The following is an 18,658-nucleotide window of genomic DNA, read 5'->3' on the forward strand; positions in this document are numbered from 1 at the left end:
ATGAACTCTCCAGGTTGGCAGGTGCCCAATGTGCTACTGGAGATCAGTGGAGAAATAACTCCAGAAAGAATGAAGAGATGGAACTAAAGCAAAAACAACACTCAATTGTGGATGTGACTGATAATGGAAGTAAAGTTCGATGCTGTAAAGAGCAATATTGCATAGGAACCTGGAATGTTAGGTCCATGAATCAAGGCAAATTGGAAGTGGTCAAACAGGAGACGGGAAGAGTAAACATCGACATTTTAGGAATCAGTGAACTAAAATGGACTGCAATGGGTGAATTTAACTCAGATGACTTTTATATCTACTACTGTGGGCAAGACTCCTTTAGAAGAAATGGAGCAGCCATCATAGTCAACAAGAGAGTCCGAAATGCAGCACTTGGATGCAATCTCAAAAATGACAGAACGATCTCTGTTCATTTCCAACGCAAACCATTCAATATTACAGTAATCCAAGTCTATGCTCCAACCAGTAACGCTGAAGAAGCTGAAGTTGAATGGTTCTATGAAGACCTATTAAGACTTTGTAGAACTAACACCCAAAAAACATGTCCTTTTCATTACAGGGGGCTGGAATGCAAAAGTAGGAAGTTAAGAAATATCTGGAGTAACAGGCAACTTTGGCCTTGGAGTACAGAATGAAGCAGGGCAAAGGCTGATACAGTTTTGCCAAGAGAAGGCACTAGTCATAGCAAACACCCTCTTCCAACAACACAAAAGAAGATTCTACATACAGACATCACCAGCTGGTCAATACCAAAATCAGACTGAGTATATCCTTTGCAGCCAAAAATAGAGAAGCTCTATACAGTCAGCAAAAACAAGACTGGGAGCTGACTGTGGCTCAGTTCATGAACTCCTTATTGCCAAATTCAGACTTAAATTGAAGAAAATAAGGAAAACCACCAGACCATTCAGGTATGACCTAAATCAAATCCCTTAGGATTATACACTGCAAGTGACAAATAGATTCAAGGGATTAGATCTGATAGAGTGCCTGAAGAACTATGGACAGAGCTTCATGACATTATACAGGATGCAGGGATCAAGACCACCCCCAAGAAAAAGAAATGCAAAAAGGCAAAATGGTTGTCTGAAGAGGCCTTACAAATACCTGTGAAAAGAAGAGAAATGAAAGGCAAAGGAGAAAAGGAAAAATACACCCATTTGAATGCAGAGTTCCAAAGAATAGCAAGGAGAGATAAGAAATCCTTCTTCAGTGATCAGTGCAAAGAAATAGAGGAAAACAACAGAATGGGAAAGACTAGAGATCTCTTCAAGAAAATTAGAGATACCAAGGGAAAACTTCATGCAAAGATGGGCACAACTAAGGACAGAAATAGTATGCACTTAACAGAAGCAGAAGATATTAAGAAGAGGTGGCAAGAATACACAGAAGAACTGTACAAAAAAGATCTTCACGACCCAGATAATCACGATGGTGTGATTACTGACCTAGAGCCAGACATCCTGGAATGTCAAGTCAAGTGGGCCTTAGAAAGCATCACTACGAACAAAGCTAGTGGAGGTGATGGAATTCCAGTGGAGCTATTTCAAATCCTAAAAGATGATGCTGTGAAAGTGCTACACTCAATATGCCAGCAAATTTGGAAAACTCAGCAGTGGCCACAGGACTGGAAAAGGTCAGTTTTAATTTCAATCCCTAAGAAAGGCAATGCCAAAGAATGATCAAACTACTGCATAATTGCACTCGTCTCACACACTAGTAAAGCAATCATCAAAATTCACCAAGCCAGGCTTCAGCAATATGTGAACCATGAACTTCCAGATGTTCAGGCTGGTTTTAGAGAAGGCAGAGGAACCAGAGATCAAATTGCCAACATCCGTTGGGTCATCGAAAAGCAAGAGATGTCAGAAAAACATCTACTTCTGCTTTATTGACTATGCCAAAGCCTTTGACTGTGTGAATCACAATAAACTGTGGAAAATTCTGAAAGAGATGGGAATACCAGACCATCTGACCTGCCTCTTGAGAAATCTGTATGCAGGTCAGGAAGCAACAGTTAGAACTGGACATGGAACAACAGACTGGTTCCAAATAGGAAAAGGAGTATGTCAAGGCTGTATATTGTCACCCTGCTTATTTTAACTTCTATGCAGAGTACATCATGAGAAACGCTGGGCTGGATGAAGCACAAGCTGGAATCAAAATTGCCAGGAGAAATATCGATAACCTCAGATATGTAGATGACACCACCCTTACGGCAGAAAATGAAGAAGAACTAAAGAGCCTCTTGATGAAAAGTGAAAGAGAAGCGTGAAAAAGTTGGCTTAAAATTCAACATTCAGAAAACTAAGATCATGGCATCTGGTCCCATTACTTCATGGCAAATATATAAGGAAACAATGGAAACAGCGACAGATTTTATTTTGGGGGGCTCCAAAATCACTGCAGATGTTGACTGCAGCCATGAAATTAAAAGACACTTGAGCCTTGGGAAAAAAGTTATGACCAACCTAGACAGCATATTAACAAGCAGAGTCATTACTCTGCCAACAAAGGTACGTCTAGTCAAAGATATGGTTTTTCTAGTAGTCATGTATGGATGTGAGGGTTGGACTATAAAGAAACTGAATGCCGAAAAATTGATACTTTTGAACTATGGTGCTGGAGAAGACACTTGCGAGTCCCTTGGACTGCAAGGAGATCCAATCAGTCCATCCTAAAGGAAATCAGTCCTGAATATTCATTGAAGGACTGATGCTGAAGCTGAAACGCCAGTACTTTGGCCACCTGATGCGAAGAACTGACATTTGAAAAGACCCTGATGCTGAGAAAGATTGAGGGCGGGAGGAGAAGGGGATGACAGAGGACGAGATGGTTGGATGACATCACCGACTCAACAGATATGAGTTTGAGTAAACTCCAGGAGTCGGTGATGGACAGGAAGGCCTGGCGTGCTGCAGACCATCGGGTTGCAAAGAGTTGGACACGACGGAACGACTGAACTGAACTGAACACTCTCCCCTGGCAAACATCTGCAACCTGCCTATGTACTTACCATGCCTCACTTCTCCTAATCTCCTGTAAGTTTCTTAATTTATCCTAATAATTGTTGGGCTTCCCTTGTGACTCAGACAGTGAAGAATCTGGCTGTAATGCAGGAGACCTGGGTTCGATCCCTGGGTTGGGAAGATACCTTGGAGGACAGCATGGAAAGCCACTCCAGTGTTCTTGCCTGGATAATCTCATGGACAGAGGAGCCTGGCGGGCTAGTCCATGGGGCCACAGAGAGTTGGACACAACTGAGCGACTAAGCACAACAGTCATTACTTTCTATCATACCATAAAATGCTGTTTACTATTTAGTGTCCGTCTTTGCTACAAGAATATAAACTCCTCCAAGAAAAACATCTTTATTTCATGGATATATCACAAGTATCTAAACAATGCCTGGCACATATCGGGTGCTTAATACTTGTAGAATGAATGTACACATGGCCTCTCCTGATATTATCTTCTGTAGAAATTCTGAATGTGACTACCTCTTAACTATAGTAAAAAAAAGTTTTTTTATTAGACCTTAACATTAAAAATATTTCATATATACATTAAAAAAGATGCACAAATTCTATGAAACAAAACAATTTGTTAACATGCATATGTAAACTCTGGGTGGTAGGATTCTTATGACTTTTCTTGTATTTCAGAATAAACAATTAAAACCTTCAAAAAAAAAAAAAGAGGTAAGAGACATTGCTTACACAAGCAAACTCTCAAAAATTTACCCCTGTGTACCCTTTCTTAGGAAGTTACCAGAAGTACTCCATTAAAACAAGGTTCTAAACTATGAGAAGGAAAACATATTTCTGAAAAATATGACCCAAAACTCTCAATATGAAGATGAAAGAACTCCCAGTACAATCACTATGCAGAAAACCATGAGAACAAGATAGAGAAGGGCCTCAGGGAAAATATCAGCAAGCAGGGGGAAAGAGAGAATTCTTACACATTGGAACGATACAGGATGAAGAAGCAAAAGTTACACAGAAAACTAGGCAAAAGAAAGAAATTAAGCAATTGCTGCAAAGAATCAACAAAATTATGTAAGAAATTAGTTATTTTTTTGTCTATGAGCAATATTGATGTAAAGATAATGTAAACATTGAAATGATTTAACCAAAAGTTGTCATATAACTGTACTGAAAACCCAGAGAAAGAAGAATGTGTGCATGTTGTGGGGAACAGGTAAGTGAGAAATCAACTTCCACTAAAGTCAACAGTTAATGTTTAAAACTTTTTCTAAAAAAAAATCAAACTATGACATTATAAGCATGATATTCAGCTACAAAGGTAAATGCCAGAGTTAAAAATGGTTGTGGGAAGTAAGAAGGTGGAAAACGGCAGATGGAACTATTTTCTCACTAAAAGCCCCGAGAAGTCAAAGTGTTAGTCACTCAGTCGTATCTGACTCTGCGGCCCCATGAACTGTGGCCTGCCATATTCTTTACCATTTGAGCCACCAAGGAAGCTCTAAAAACCCTGAGGTACTACTTCAATTATACCCATCTATCACTTCGATAAAAAGTAAATTAAGAAATAAAGCAGCTTATTTTTGAATTTCAGACACACTGTAAGCCTCTAGCAGTAGCTTTTTGGCCCCTTTCAAAATGCAAATTGAGTGTAAACAGGATATTTACATCTCTATTAATGACTTGTAACTCTGCTATTTATGTAACATCCATCACTCTAGATAGCTTTAGAAATAATAATGACAATGCTACTACTACTACTACTGCTTAAAAAAATAAAAAAGAAACACCACTGGCAGCTACCATTTACTGCGTATTTAACAAGGTGCCAGTCAATATACAATTGCTTTAAGTACATTTTATCTCATTTAATCCTTAGTACAACACCATGATGAGTAAATGGGATCAAAAAAGTTAGGTAATGTGTCCAATACTGCATAGCTGGTAAGTGAGAGAGCTCAGATTCTAACCATGGCAAATATTTGTTCCAGTGTTCTGACACGATGATCAACAATGTCAAGACAGGACAATAAATTTTATTGTTACTCTAAATCTGTCTCCAGAGTGTATGCCCTTAACCACTAATCTGCACTACCACTCCCAGGAAAGATGAATGTGGCATGGCACAGCTATCTGTACAAGCAGTTCTATAGATAGTTCCCAGTTCTTAGGTTAATTTCTTTAGCTCATACATAGAGTTTATACACACGAAACATTACCAGGAGTTCACAGGAATTTCAGTTCCAAAGACTTTAATTACCTGACCCAGCAATGCCATGAGACGAGATGGAGGCACCACGCTGACTTCCCCAGCTAAGGCCTGGGCGATGGCTGCTCTTCTCTTCTCTTTGCTACTGCCATCGGGGTATGCCTGAAAAAGGAAAGGGGCATAGCATCATTTCCAAGAAATGGAAAAAGATATAAATGTGCTTATTTTTTAAAATTAACAACAGTAATGAAGCAGAAACATTCAAAAAACAAAAGATAAAAAGAAACTACCCAGTTAAACAGGGGATTAATCAATTAGTTTTTTAAAATGACATCTCAATTCTACCCACTTGCATTTCGAAAGTATGAGCTGAGACAGAACTGAGGTCAGCCAATCCACACTGTTATTTCTGAAGAGTCTCATAATAATAAATAATAAATATATGTCAGAGTCTCATAATAATAAATATATGTCAATAATAATAAACTATGTAAAAGCCAGAGTTGTTTTTTCAGTTTTTTAAAAATCTGCAAAGCCAAGGATTCTTTCACATTCTTTAGTAATTTCTTTCAATCAAATGACTCCCAGCCCAGAAGTTCTTTAACAACTCTAACTTAAATTCTATCCTGGCAATATAAACTCCTTCCTTTATCCTCATGGTTTTCTTGAGTTTACTCTAACTTCCTGTTACTCAGGGCCTATTAAATTCTTCTTCCTCCTAGTTAGACAAGCTTCTGCTAAAAGGCTGGCTGAGAAAGGATGAAACTATATCTAAGGGTTTTGAAGAATAAAAGAGTATCAATCATAATGCTCTACCAGGAGCATAAGCAGCTGAGAAGCAGAAACATAAGCTTTTAAGAAATAAAAGAACTGCAAGGAAACTGCAGTGGTTAAGAGCTAAGGACACAAATGCACAGTGAACACACCAACAGTAGAGCAGGGCTTCTGGGCAGGTACTTAGGCCAATAATGGAAACAACACCAGAATAAACTTTCTGCTGAACACATAATCCTATATGATAGGGTGTGTGCAGTAGAGAAGGCCTCAAATACTCAGAAAATTGAACAAGACTACCCTCTTTAACATATGCAAATTTCAACCAATGTAAATAAACAAAAAAGTATCATTGTAAAAATTATATCAAAATTACAAAAAGTATCCAATAACATAGTTTAAAAAAAGATCACAGTATTGCACATTTTCAAAGTTAACAGCAGTTTCTTTTCATTATCAGTCTTACCTCTCGAGGATCGAAATAAGACCTGGCCAAGAGGTTTTCCAGGTGAATATACCGCTCTGGCTGTGTTTGTTTTAACATGATCATGGGGTCAGTCTGTCTCAGAAGAGATCTGGCAGCACCCAATTCTCGGAGCTCTATCAATTCCAAAACAACCTGTAAAATTGAAAGAAAGTGGCAGTTTCAATGCATTCTCTTAGCTTGTTTTCTTTTTCAGTACAATTTCTGACACAGAAATGGTCTGCCAAAGTGATTTCCAAATCACAAACCAGGAAATGCCCCTTTCCCTTTCTATAGGCAATTTCACACAGACAACTAAAGTAGTTATACAATAATAACTTCCATCCTTCCCTTTTATCTACCAATCTCCCCTCCTCTCAGGTCTCTTATTCCAAATGTAAGATGCTAAAGAAAACTAAAGATGGAACTACATCCATGGGCTCCAGAGAAACTGTCCTTCTGTTACCAAAACTTTCTTTAGAATTACTAAACCCACATGGATTTTAAAGAAACAAACCCATTTCCCTATTTTTACTTCAAACCACACAACATTCTTATTTCCAGAAAGTCTACTTGGTTCTGTTGTACAGATAAGCAATTTTATGATCTATGTGCTGGTTTCCTGGCATAGAGCTTCTAAAAACCTTGGAATCTCCCCACTGATGAATACCCTTGCTATTCATGAGCCCTCTGCATCACACCTAGTTAAGCACTACGAAGATGGCTCAGAATAGGAGCTGGTTACCACTAGGACCAACGACATGATTTGAGGGTTGTTGATACTTTGAACCAGCCCAACCCCAAAGAAAGTCAAAGAACTGGGGGTTGAATGAAAAACTCTGGAGCTTCCTGGTTGATGAATACTTCAATGCCAGGCGACAGACTAACTCTAACTCCATGGGGAGAAGGCACTGGAAACTCTGGTTCAGTACCCTCCCAAACCTTACCCTATATGTCTATTTGGCTGGTACTGATCTCTTGCCTTGATAATAAAACTGCCATCATCACTGTATCATTTTCTGAGTTCTGCGTCATTCTACTGAAATATCAATTCTGAGTGGGTCATGAGGACCCTTAAATTTGTGGCCAGTTGGTCAGAAGCGTGGGTGGCCCAAGACATCAACGTACTCCTGGTGTGTGAAATAAAGACAGTCCTATAGAGGACTGAGCCCTTAACTTGTGGGGTCTACACCAACAAGTTAGTGGTTGGTTAGTGGAGGTTAGTGTCAGAACTAAACTTCAGTACACTATTTGGTGTACGAATGGTTGATGTTAGAATAGATCATTTAATGGTTACTTGAGAAATAATATCAATTTGGGGGAAATCTTGGCTTTTCCAAGAAGAGAGATAAAAATACGGAATATTGGGACTTCCCTGTTGGCCCAGTGGCTGAGATTCCACGCTCCCAATGCAGGGGGCCCTGGTTCAATCCCTGATCAATGAACTAGATCCCGCATGCCACAACTAAGACTCAGTGCAGCCAAATAAATAAATAATAAATAAAATAAACATTAAAAAAAAATAGAGAGTAACACTCAAGCTTTGAAAGTAAATTTTAAGGGCTGTGACAGCCCAAAAGACTTGCAGAAATCCTTACGGATGCTCTCTGGTCAGGGAGGCCCACAATAAACCCAGGTCCAGGAATCAGCATCATCCCCACTCTTACCTGTTCATAGAGGTCAATGAGGGTTTTGTCTGGCAATTTCAGAGACTGTATAGCCTGTAAAACAGTATCCCAATGGCCACTATTAATGTCAGCCACAAAACTCTCAATGCTGTCCACTGTATTCAGAGACACAGTCGTCTCTTCCTGCAAGGTGGCTAGCGCCCGATGTAGACTGTTCTCCTTGAGGTACTGCATAATGAGCCGGATCACACTGAAAGAAGCAAGCATGTCATTCAGCTCACGGATCCTCACTCACCAAAGGTGCCACAAAACTAGGCCCAGTTTATTTTTCTCTGCAGCCATCCTCCCTTCATTACCTGCTTTCCATTTATCACATGAGTAAAACCTTCCCTCCCTCACCCCCCACACCATAGAATCTGAGTTACAGAAGACCCTGGGGATCATCCAGTTCCTACTTCGAACTCGTAAGTAGAACTGGGGTTCAGTGAGGGGAAATAACTTGTCCCGTGTCTCAAAGTCAGTTAGAAAACAAGATAGTACCAAGAAGACTCTCATACTTGCAAGGTCAGAGATCTTTTTACTATGCCAAGTTTCTTGTTAATTCATATGAGTCCACTGTTGCACACTTTAGGAAAATATTTTAAACCTAGTCTAGTCACTGACACAGAATACTCTAAATGACTGGATGGTTTGGTCCATTTTTAAATGACAGCAAAAAAATATGAATTGAGACCTTTTTAACAGGGATTTGTTGAACACAAATAAGTAGAGCTATATTAGATGTAAATTCAAAACAAAGTTATGTGTCCTCACAAAAATAACACCTACCCACTGCCATTATTACCAAAATTTCAGGACAAGTGAAATAAAAACATGTGAATACACTTTCCCACGGGAAAGAGAACCCAGACAATCTCCAAATATTGAGAGAACAAGCAACATTTTCAGCATGTGACAGAAAACTTACAAGTTAAATATATATACAATTAAAACTTCTTAATCTTTGGCTTAGTATTAAGGAGCCTGGTGAATAATTTTCCATACAGACAGTAAAAGTTCATGTACATTGCTGTACTACACTGTTCTTCTCTTGCCTTAGAAGTACACATATGGCTCATGCAAATTTCTACTGGACAGCACGAGTATCAGGGGTCACACTGTCCAGATTGGAAGAGATTTCAAATTGGAATTTAGTCTATTCTCTTGCCTGGGAGAGAAATAATCAAAAAACAATGACCAATGTTTACTTGACCAGTGTTCACAATATATCAGGTACTGTTCTAAGCATTTTGGATTCAGTTACTCCTCAAAACAACCCCATGAGGATGGCATTTACTCTTATGTCCATTTTACAGATAAGGATTTGGCCAGGAAACAGAGCTAAATGGAAAAAGGAAGATTCAAAGTGGCAGTGTGGGAAGTGAGCATATCTTGTTATTGTTCAGTCACTCGGTCGTGTCTGACTCTTTGCGAACCCGTGGACCACAGCACGCCAGGCTTCCCTGTCTTTCACCTTCTCCTGGAGCTTGCTCAAACTCATGCCCATTCATTGAGTCAGTGATGCCATCCAACCACCTTGCCTTCTCTCATCCCTTTCACCTCCTGCCTTCAATCCTTCTCAGCACCACGGTCTTTTCTAATGAGTCGGCTCTTCGCAACAGGTGGCCAAAGTATTGGAGCTGCAGCATCAGTCCTTCCAATAGCCCGGATAGGAGAGCAAACCCCCTCTTCTTAAAAATAGTTCTTGCATAAGGGAACTAAATACTGCTACTCACAGTAGTCTTTTCTTTCATGGGCCTTTAAGAGACCCCACCTTGGATCCCTGCTGTTCCAGCACCACACTGTTCCCCACAGCACACTTCCATTTACACTCCCCAAATGAGACACGATGCTTGCAAAGAACTCGTATTTGCTAGAGCCAAAATCAAATTCACTTTCTTCTTTGTGTAATACATAAGAGTTAAAAGTTTTGGAGATAGATTGGGATTTGAATTGATATTGATAATAAAAAACATGCAGCAGCTCAGGGCTGGGAGAATGACCTGTTCTCACTTTTGATTCAGGGTCTGAAGTACGGAATCCTTTCCAACTCCTAGCTGTCTTCATCGCCAGCACTCTCCATCACCCTTCTTTGTTTTACTTTTCTCCACAACACTTACCACCATCTGTAAGCCTATTTTACTTACTGCTTTTGTCTGCTGTTTTCCTTCCTCTTTCTATAAGGGCAAGGACTTTGGTCTGCTTCATTCACTACCATATTTCCAGGGTCTAGAGCAGGTACACAGCAGACTTCAGTATTTCCTGAATGAATAAACCTCCCTTCCTCCTATGGCAGATCTTGAGGACAAGTCCTCTCCCTTACACTCATGACGCAAATGTTAAATCTGCCGATTTAATTATTAAGCGTTGGCAAGAGCAAGTAGAGGATGGAGTCCTGGAGAAGTTCACTGGAGACTTTCTTCAGTCACTCATTAGTACCCCTCTCCCGCAAATCTATCATTCTCCTGGCCCAATTTCACATTCTGTCCCTCCCTTGTGGCTACACAAAGCTCACGGGCCAACCAAAATTCAGCGCCACACGGAACCTGATAAAACAAGTAGTTCTTTCATTTCAAAGACAATTATTGAGCATCTACGATGTACTAGGAACTGAGACTGTGATGAAAAGCAGCCCCCTAGGCGCCGACATACGCTAGAAGGGTGGGCAAACGGTGACAATACCAGATTAAGAGCTAGGCAGAAGAAACCAGAGGGCCGTGTAAGCACAGGGGAGGAAACAAACCACCGTGCTCAATGGGGGCAGGAAGAGAGGGAAGGCTAAGCGTGCAGCCCCCTTGTGCAGATGAGACCGGAGTCCTAACTGGATGGCTCATCTGCTCAGTCTCAGGGCGCATCAGGAGTCGGCGAGGGCTAGAACTCAGATTTTGCAGGCACGTCCTACCCCTAGCCCCGTGCCGCCTTCCACCGGGCTTTGGGCTTTCCGTTCGCTACTTTCTTGTGGGCCCGCCCCTGAAGCAGTCAGATCCCAGAAGCTTCTTTGTGGGGAAGTAAATACCCCTCCACTCCCCAACCTCTCGGACGCCTCCCTCGAGCAGCTTCCACCCCTCAACTCATCGACTCCCGGTCCGGCCACTTGGCGAACATTCGACACCATGAGACTCACTCGGAGGACTCGATTTCGATCGACATAGCGTTGTCTTTCCGGGCGCAGGCCCCACTCCACTCTCAGGCCCAGTCGCGCAACGCACCAACGCCACCTCCGGCGACTCACGTACGTCACTTCCGCTCGACAACGACGCCCGCTCTGGAGGCGGTGTGTACGGAAGAGGAGTGAGGACTACGTGTGGGGCGGGGCAGTGCGGGGCGGGGCTTGCACGCAGGGCTGTGCGGGGCGGAGCTTCGAGGGCCTTTCAGAAGTCTGAATCTAAGCGCCTGGTCCAGAGAATTCTCCATTCTCCCTAAAGAAAGGGTTGTTCTTAAAGGACTGCCTTTTAAATTTTTAGTTAGTTTAGATTTAAAGATAGGGCTGGCAGACATAGAGAACAGACTTGTGGACAGAGTGGGGGAAGGAGAGGGTGGGATGAATTGAGAGTTCAGGAGCATCATATATATTACCATAAACAAAAGAGATAGCTAGTGGGAATTTGCTGTATGCTTCAGGGAGCTCAACCTAGTGCTCTGTAACAACCTAGATGGGTGGGATGGGGTAGGAAGTCGGAGGGAGATTCAAGAGGGAGGGGACGAATGTATCAGTTCAGTTCAGTTGCTCAGTCGTATCTCTTTGCAACCCCATGGACTGCTGCACGCCAGGCTTCCTTGTCCATCACCAAGTCCCAGAGCTTGCTCAAACTCATGTCCATCGAGTCGGTGATGCCATCCAACCATCTCATCCTCTGTCATCCCCTTCTCTGCCTTCAATCTCAAGACCAGCCTCAAGGTCTTCTCCAGTGAGTCAGTTCTTCACAACAGGTGGCCAAAGTATTGGAGCTTCAGCCTCAGTCCTTCCAATGAATATTAAGGACTGATTTCCTCTAGGATTGACTGGTTTGATCTCCTTGCAGTCCAAGGGACTCACTCTCTCAAGAGTCTTCTCCAACACCACAGTTCAAAAGCATCAATTCTGAATTGTGTTCGCAGCCGCCACCGCGCCGTCGTGGCTCTCCAACGCCAGCGCCGCCTCTAGCTCGCCGAGCTCCAGTCGAAGGAGAAGGTGGGTAAGTAAGGACGTGTCTATACCATGGCTTGTACAAAGCAGACTGCCCACAAATGACCGGTGGTAAAACACCGAGGAAGCAACTCGGTCGCTACAAAAGCCGCTCGCAGGAGTGCGCCCTCTACTGGAGGGATGAAGAAACCACATCGTTACAGGCCTGGTACTGTGACACTCCGTGAAATTAGAAGTTATCAGAAGTCCACTGAACTTCTGATTCGCAAACTTCCCTTCCAGCGTCTGGTGCGGGACATTGCTCAGGACCTCAAAACATCTGCGCTACCAGAGTGCAGCTATTGGTGCTTTGCAGGAGGCAAGTGAGGCCTATCTGGTTGGCCTTTTTGAAGACACCAACCTGTGGGCTATCCATGCCAAACGTGTAACAATTATGCCAAAAGACATCCAGCTAGCACGCCGCATACGTGAAGAATGTGCTTAAGAATCCACTATGATGGGAAACATTTCATTCTTTAAAAAAAAAAAAATTCTCTTCTTCCTGTTATTGGTGGTTCTGAACGTTAGATATTTTTTCCCATGGGGTCAAAAGGTACCTAAGTACATGATTGCAAGTGGAAAATAAGGGACAGAAATTAGGTATTGGCAGTTTTTCCATTTTCATTTGTGTGTGAATTTTTAACATAAATGCGGGGATATAAAGCATTAATGAAAGTCAAAATGTTTCAGTGAACAAGTTTCAGCAGTTCAACTTTATAACAATTATAAATAAACCTGTTAAATTTTTCTGGACAATGCCAGCATTTGGATTTTTTTAAAACAAGTAAATGTCTTATTGCTGCAACTATATGGTGTTTGTAGCATTTTTATCATACAGTAGATTCCATCCATTCACTATACTTCTCTAACTGAGTTGTCCTACATGCAAGTACATGTTTTTTATGTTGTCTGTCTTCTGTGCTGTTCCTATAACTTTGCTATTAAAATACATTAAACTATAAAAAAAAGCATCAATTCTTCAGCGCTCAGCTTCCTTTATGGTACAACTGTCACATCTGTACATGACTACTGGAAAAGCCATAGCCTTGACTAGACAGACCTTTGTCAGCAAAGTTAATGCCTCTGCTTTTTAATATGCTGTCTAGATTTGTGATAGCTTTTCTTCCAAGGAGCAAGTGTCTTTTAATTTCATGGCTGCAGTCAACATCTGCAGTGATTTTGGAGCCCAGAAAAATAAAGTCTGTCACTGTTTCTATTGTTTCCCCATATATTTGCCTTGAAGTGATGGGACGGATGCCATGATCTTAGTTTTCTGAATGTTGAGTTTTAAGCCAGCTTTTTCACTCTCCTCTTTCACTTTCATCGAGAGGCTCTTTAGTTCTTCTGCACTTTCTGCCATAAGGGTGGTGTCATCTACATATCTGAGGTTATAGATATTTCTCCCGGCAATCTTGATTCCAGCTTGTGCTTCATTCAGCCCAGCGTTTCTCATGATGTACTCTGCGTAGAAGTTAAAATAAGCAGGGTGACAATATACAGCCTTGACATACTCCTTTTCCTATTTGGAACCAGTCTGTTGTTCCATGTCCAGTTCTAACTGTTGCTTCCTGACCTGCATACAGATTTCTCAAGAAGCAGGTCAGGTGGTCTGGTATTCCCATCTCTTTCAGAATTTTCCACAGTTTATTGTGATCCACATAGTCAAAGGCTTTGGCATAGTCAATAAAGCAGAAGTAGATGTTTTTCTGGAACTCTCTTGCTTTTCGATGATCCAACAGATGTTGGCAATTTGATCTCTGGTTCCTCTGCCTTTTCTAAATCCAGCTTGAACATCTGGAAGTTCTAGATTCATGTACTGCTGAAGCCTAGCTTGGAGGATTTTGAGCATTACTTTGCTAGTGTGTGAGATGAGTGCTATTGTGCAGTAGTTTGAACATTCTTTAGCATTGCCCTTCTTTGGGGTTGGAATGAAAACTGACCTTTTCCTGTCCTATAGCCACTGCTGAGTTTTCCAAATTTGCTGGCATATTGAGTGCAACACTTTCACAGCATCAACTTTTAGGATTTGAAATAGCTCAACTGGAATTCCTATGTATACCTATGAAATTCATATGTGTACCTATGGCTGACTCATGTTCATGTATGACAGAAACCAACACAATGTTGTAAAGTAATTATCCTCCAATTAAAACTAAATAAATTAATAAAAGATAGGGCTGATTAGTACATTGCAAACCAGGCAATATTTGCAGGAAAAGTTTATTGAGTTTAAATAAATGAAAGATTTTGAAGCCAAAACACAGTTTAATTAATCTAATTAGGAAAACTGAGACTCAGGATTTGCATACTCACTTCTTGGAAAGATCTAAATTATTTGTAGCCTTTTTTTTCCAACTAAGTATTTAGTTGAAAATGGTTTCACAGCAGTGGTACAATTACTGGAAAAAGAATGAAACCAGATGCAAATGTGTAAAGGGAGATTTGAGACTTCTTTTAATAGACTTGAAACCATACATCATTAAATTAGTAGCGTCAAATGAAATGTAGATATATCAATGAATTTCATATAAATTACTTTTAAAAATATTTTATTGCCATCCTGTACAATTTTTTTTAATTTGCAGCACAATGATAAGAAATCTATGTTGTGAAAATTACATAGTGAAATGATTTATTTGGAGATTTTCTACTGGTTTTCAGTCTTATCTGATATTTTCCCCAAAGGTCTGCCACACAACTTCTCTGTAGACTCTTAAATACTTCTCCTTCTTTCAAATCTGAGAGTTTCCCATCAACTTGTGAAAGACATGGTCTCCAAGATCTCAAAGGTCTTAAGAGTCTAAATATTTGCTCCAACATGTAGTCAGATATCTAGATAGGGGTATGATTTCTGACATATTTTTTCACTATCCCATCTCGTGATGCAACATAGAAAGTTATTATAACAGCTTCCTTGAAAAGAAGACAGTACTCATTTTCAACAATTAACATATGCCTTCATTTTCTCTACCTAGTACTTAACAGGTTATTCTTGCTTGCATTAAGTCTACTTCTCTATTTTGCTTATACAAGTAAGTCTTCTCTATAATTACTTAAAAAATTTTTTTATTGATTTACAACGTTTTGTTAGTTTCAGGTGTACAGCAATATAATTACTTAATACTAAGTTTTATTCTAGTGTCCATCACACCTCTGCTATCATTTTGAATGGAATGGCTTCTCTTCTTATAATTTATATTAAATCTAAACTTGTTAATTATACATACAGCAAGCATCTCATTGCTTCATTATGTCTTTAGTAGTAATGCCCAAGGATTTAAATATTGAAATCCATATCACTATATTTTATAACAAATTAATTTATTTTTATTTTCCTACATATTAGGCTTTATATTAATATTTTAAATATCTATATGAGTAGATTGTGTTATTTGAATTTTAGGATACTAAATAAAAAGTTACAGAATATTTGGATGGCCTTGAGTCTAATAGTACTCACACATGTTGAGAAGATCCCTGCAGAAATTATTCCAACCAAGAGAATGACTCCAATGTCTTACTATTGTCCTTACTCTCATCTTTTAACCTTGGAAAGATATTTTAGAAAATAAAATCTTTTGTAATAAAGAAACATTTATGTGAAGTATGGCAATTCCTTTGGTTTCACTTCAGTTTCTATTTGTTCAGTCAATTATAGGTATAATTAAATTGATTACTTTTTCTCTAAAAAATAGCATATGTTGTATCATCCCATTTTATGAAAATACAGGTCCACAATTCCTTATCTGTAATTCTGAAATTTAAAAAACTGTGAAAATTGAATATGTTTTATATACTTTATAAGTTATTTAGCAGCAAAATCTGTCCTGAATTTAAGTGAGGCTATTTGCAGTCTTTTAAAAATCTTTTAGTGTGAACATTCTTATGGAGAAGTGTTAATATACTAAATTATGTATCACTTAGATCCTGCTGGGAGATATAAGATATACAATATATATACCATATTATCTTACCAAAATATAAAAATTCCAAACTCCAAAACATATCTAGACTCAAGATTTTCAAAAAGAGTTTCATGAGCCTATTCTACCTACCTGTCTACCCGGTCTGCTATTATACGTGTACGCAAAGGTTCTTTCCGTATTTGGACAAATAGTATATTCTTTTCATTATTCTACATCATTAAAATTCCTTTTTCATAAGCATGTAAACATTTGATCTTTTTTTTTTAGTTTTCAAGAAGAAAAGTTACAGTACTTAAAGACACAAATGTCACTTATCTGAAAAATTAACGTGTGGAAAAATTCAACCTCTGATCATTCTAATTTCATAAAAAAAAAAAGTCCTCTAAACTAAAAAAAAAAGGTGTGTGGGAAGGTGTTTGGTGTTCGGGAGGTTGTAAACTACGAACAGAGGAACCTGGCAGGCCACAGTCCATAGGGTCACACAGAGTCGGACACGACTGAGTGACTGAGCACTCACACACAAACTATATTCTAGCTGCACTGCTTTTGCTGCTTGAGAAAAACTCCTGGTGCAAAGTAGCCTGTTTCAAGTCAGAACTTATTATTTGTTATGGAGTCTGTGGTTTATGCACCCATGGCAATCAGATCCTCAGACGCCATTCTTGAGAAATGAAACTTTATGATTACAGGTAGCAGCCGCAGATGGATGCTCACTCTTCGCTTCTTTGATATATTGGATTTTTAATCTCTGATTGACAGCCAATGTCCCTGGCAACACAAATCCTCCTCCTCCACATTTCTTCTGTAAGGGACTTAACTATAACATTTGTTACTATTTGTAACCAAACTGCAAGCTTTATGTAGTTAGGGAGTTTCCCCTCTAAACTAACTGCTTATGTAAGTCTTCTGTATCCAAGCTACATAATCCATCAGTTTCCACAGCCTTTCTATACCCAAAGCATAAGCTTTATTATCTTGCTAATCCCTTATTAGCAAGTTGATAAGCTTTGACAATTGCTAACCATCAATTTGTCTAGGAAGTTTTGTTTTTAACACTAGACAATTAATGAAGTCTCTTACATCTCTTCATCTGTACGTGAATAAAGAAACTCAGGCACACAACACACTCATTTTCTAACCTCTAAACCAGGCAGTTGTGTTCATTAGGAAGATTCCAAGCCCCACTCAGAGTTGGGTCACAGCCTCCCAGACCTAACTTCTGGTGAACCAATAGCCTAGAGTGAACCCAAAGGAAATCCAGTCTCCTGATCACATCCTTTCTGGAGAGTTGGCCCATCCCAGAAGTCCACGTCTCTGCAACCCATCTTCTCAATCCAGCAGAGGGCAGGCCAACCACAGAAAAGCTGCCGTTGTTTGCTATTAAGCAGGAGAGAGAGGTTTATGGGAGAGAGATCCTATGTCCAGTGAAAGCAGAAGGTAGGGTCAATATTTGAGTGCTAAAATGGGGCAACAGTTTGGCCCTTCCTATTAAACTACACAATTTCATCAAGATAACATGGCAAAGACTAGAGAAAGATTATTACACAATTCTACCTGTTCGTGGCAGGACATGGTTTAAAGATCTTCTAACTCAACCTCCTCTTTTTAAATTCCCAACTCCTACAGGAATTCCTGCATCATTCGTGATGAAGGACCTTTTCTGTATACCTACTTGAATAAAGGCCACCCGTCCCAACTTGGAACAAAACATGCTTTCCTATAAATCCCAAAGAGAAAGCCTGTTCTCTTCAGAGACTGCAATGGGGCTCTCACTCTAGAGTCAAAAGGAGAGTGTCTTCACATGGATAGCTTGTTTTCTTTTTCTTTTTTTTTGGCCATGCTGCATGGCTTGCAGGATTTTAGTTCCCCAACCAGGTATTGAACCAAGGCCATGGCAGTGAAAGTACCAAGTCCTAACCACTGAGCCACCAGGGAACTCCCCACATGGATACTTTTTTACCAGGGACAAAAGCCTTTCCCAGAAATGCCTTCTTCAGCTGGTCTCTTGGCCAAGGCATCATCATATGTCCATTGTCAAGTGAAAGCCATCACTGGCAAGGACTGGAATTACCATGCATGGCCTAAGCATGTACATGTGCCCCCTGGAGCCGTAAAGGGACCACTTTTCTGACCATCCAAACACAATCGCATATCATCCAGCGAGGAAGAGTAGGTGGTGCTAGTAGAATGACCCTTGGGTGGACAGCCAACCCTGTCTCAATGAGGCTGGTAGGAGGCACAGAAATCCTATCACACGAAGAGCCCCACCAAGACCTCACAGTGAGGGAGTCCCAGGCTCGTGAAAATTCAACTATGCTGGTCGCTTCCCTTCTTTCTTTGACCATGGCTGAGGATGCTGTCCTCAGTGGACTAGCCGAGACCAGGCGTACAGGACTGAAGGGGAAAGGAAAGGAAAGACGCCTTCCAAGGAGAGCAATGACATGGGGCTGACGGG

General features: G+C 40.3%; 1 protein-coding gene and 1 pseudogene across 1 annotated transcript in view; one reads left to right on the forward strand and one right to left on the reverse strand.

The window, feature by feature from the left end:
• Positions 1-11,393, reverse strand: part of SMU1 (SMU1 DNA replication regulator and spliceosomal factor) — a 32,611-nt gene extending 21,218 nt beyond the window's left edge. The window contains exons 1-4 of the mRNA XM_019966401.2: positions 11,237-11,393; positions 8,113-8,323; positions 6,449-6,601; positions 5,260-5,370 (exon numbers count right to left, since the gene is read on the reverse strand). Coding sequence (XP_019821960.1) covers positions 5,260-5,370; positions 6,449-6,601; positions 8,113-8,323; positions 11,237-11,262 — 501 coding nt within the window. The 5' untranslated portion in view covers positions 11,263-11,393. The remainder of the gene's footprint in view (positions 1-5,259; positions 5,371-6,448; positions 6,602-8,112; positions 8,324-11,236) is intronic.
• Positions 11,394-11,791: 398 nt separating this feature from the next.
• On the forward strand, positions 11,792-13,033 carry LOC109563167 (histone H3.3A-like; annotated as a pseudogene).
• Positions 13,034-18,658: the final 5,625 nt, after the last annotated feature.

This window comes from Bos indicus, chromosome 8 (genome assembly GCF_029378745.1).
Source record: "Bos indicus isolate NIAB-ARS_2022 breed Sahiwal x Tharparkar chromosome 8, NIAB-ARS_B.indTharparkar_mat_pri_1.0, whole genome shotgun sequence".
NCBI classification, from domain to species: Eukaryota; Metazoa; Chordata; class Mammalia; order Artiodactyla; family Bovidae; genus Bos; species Bos indicus.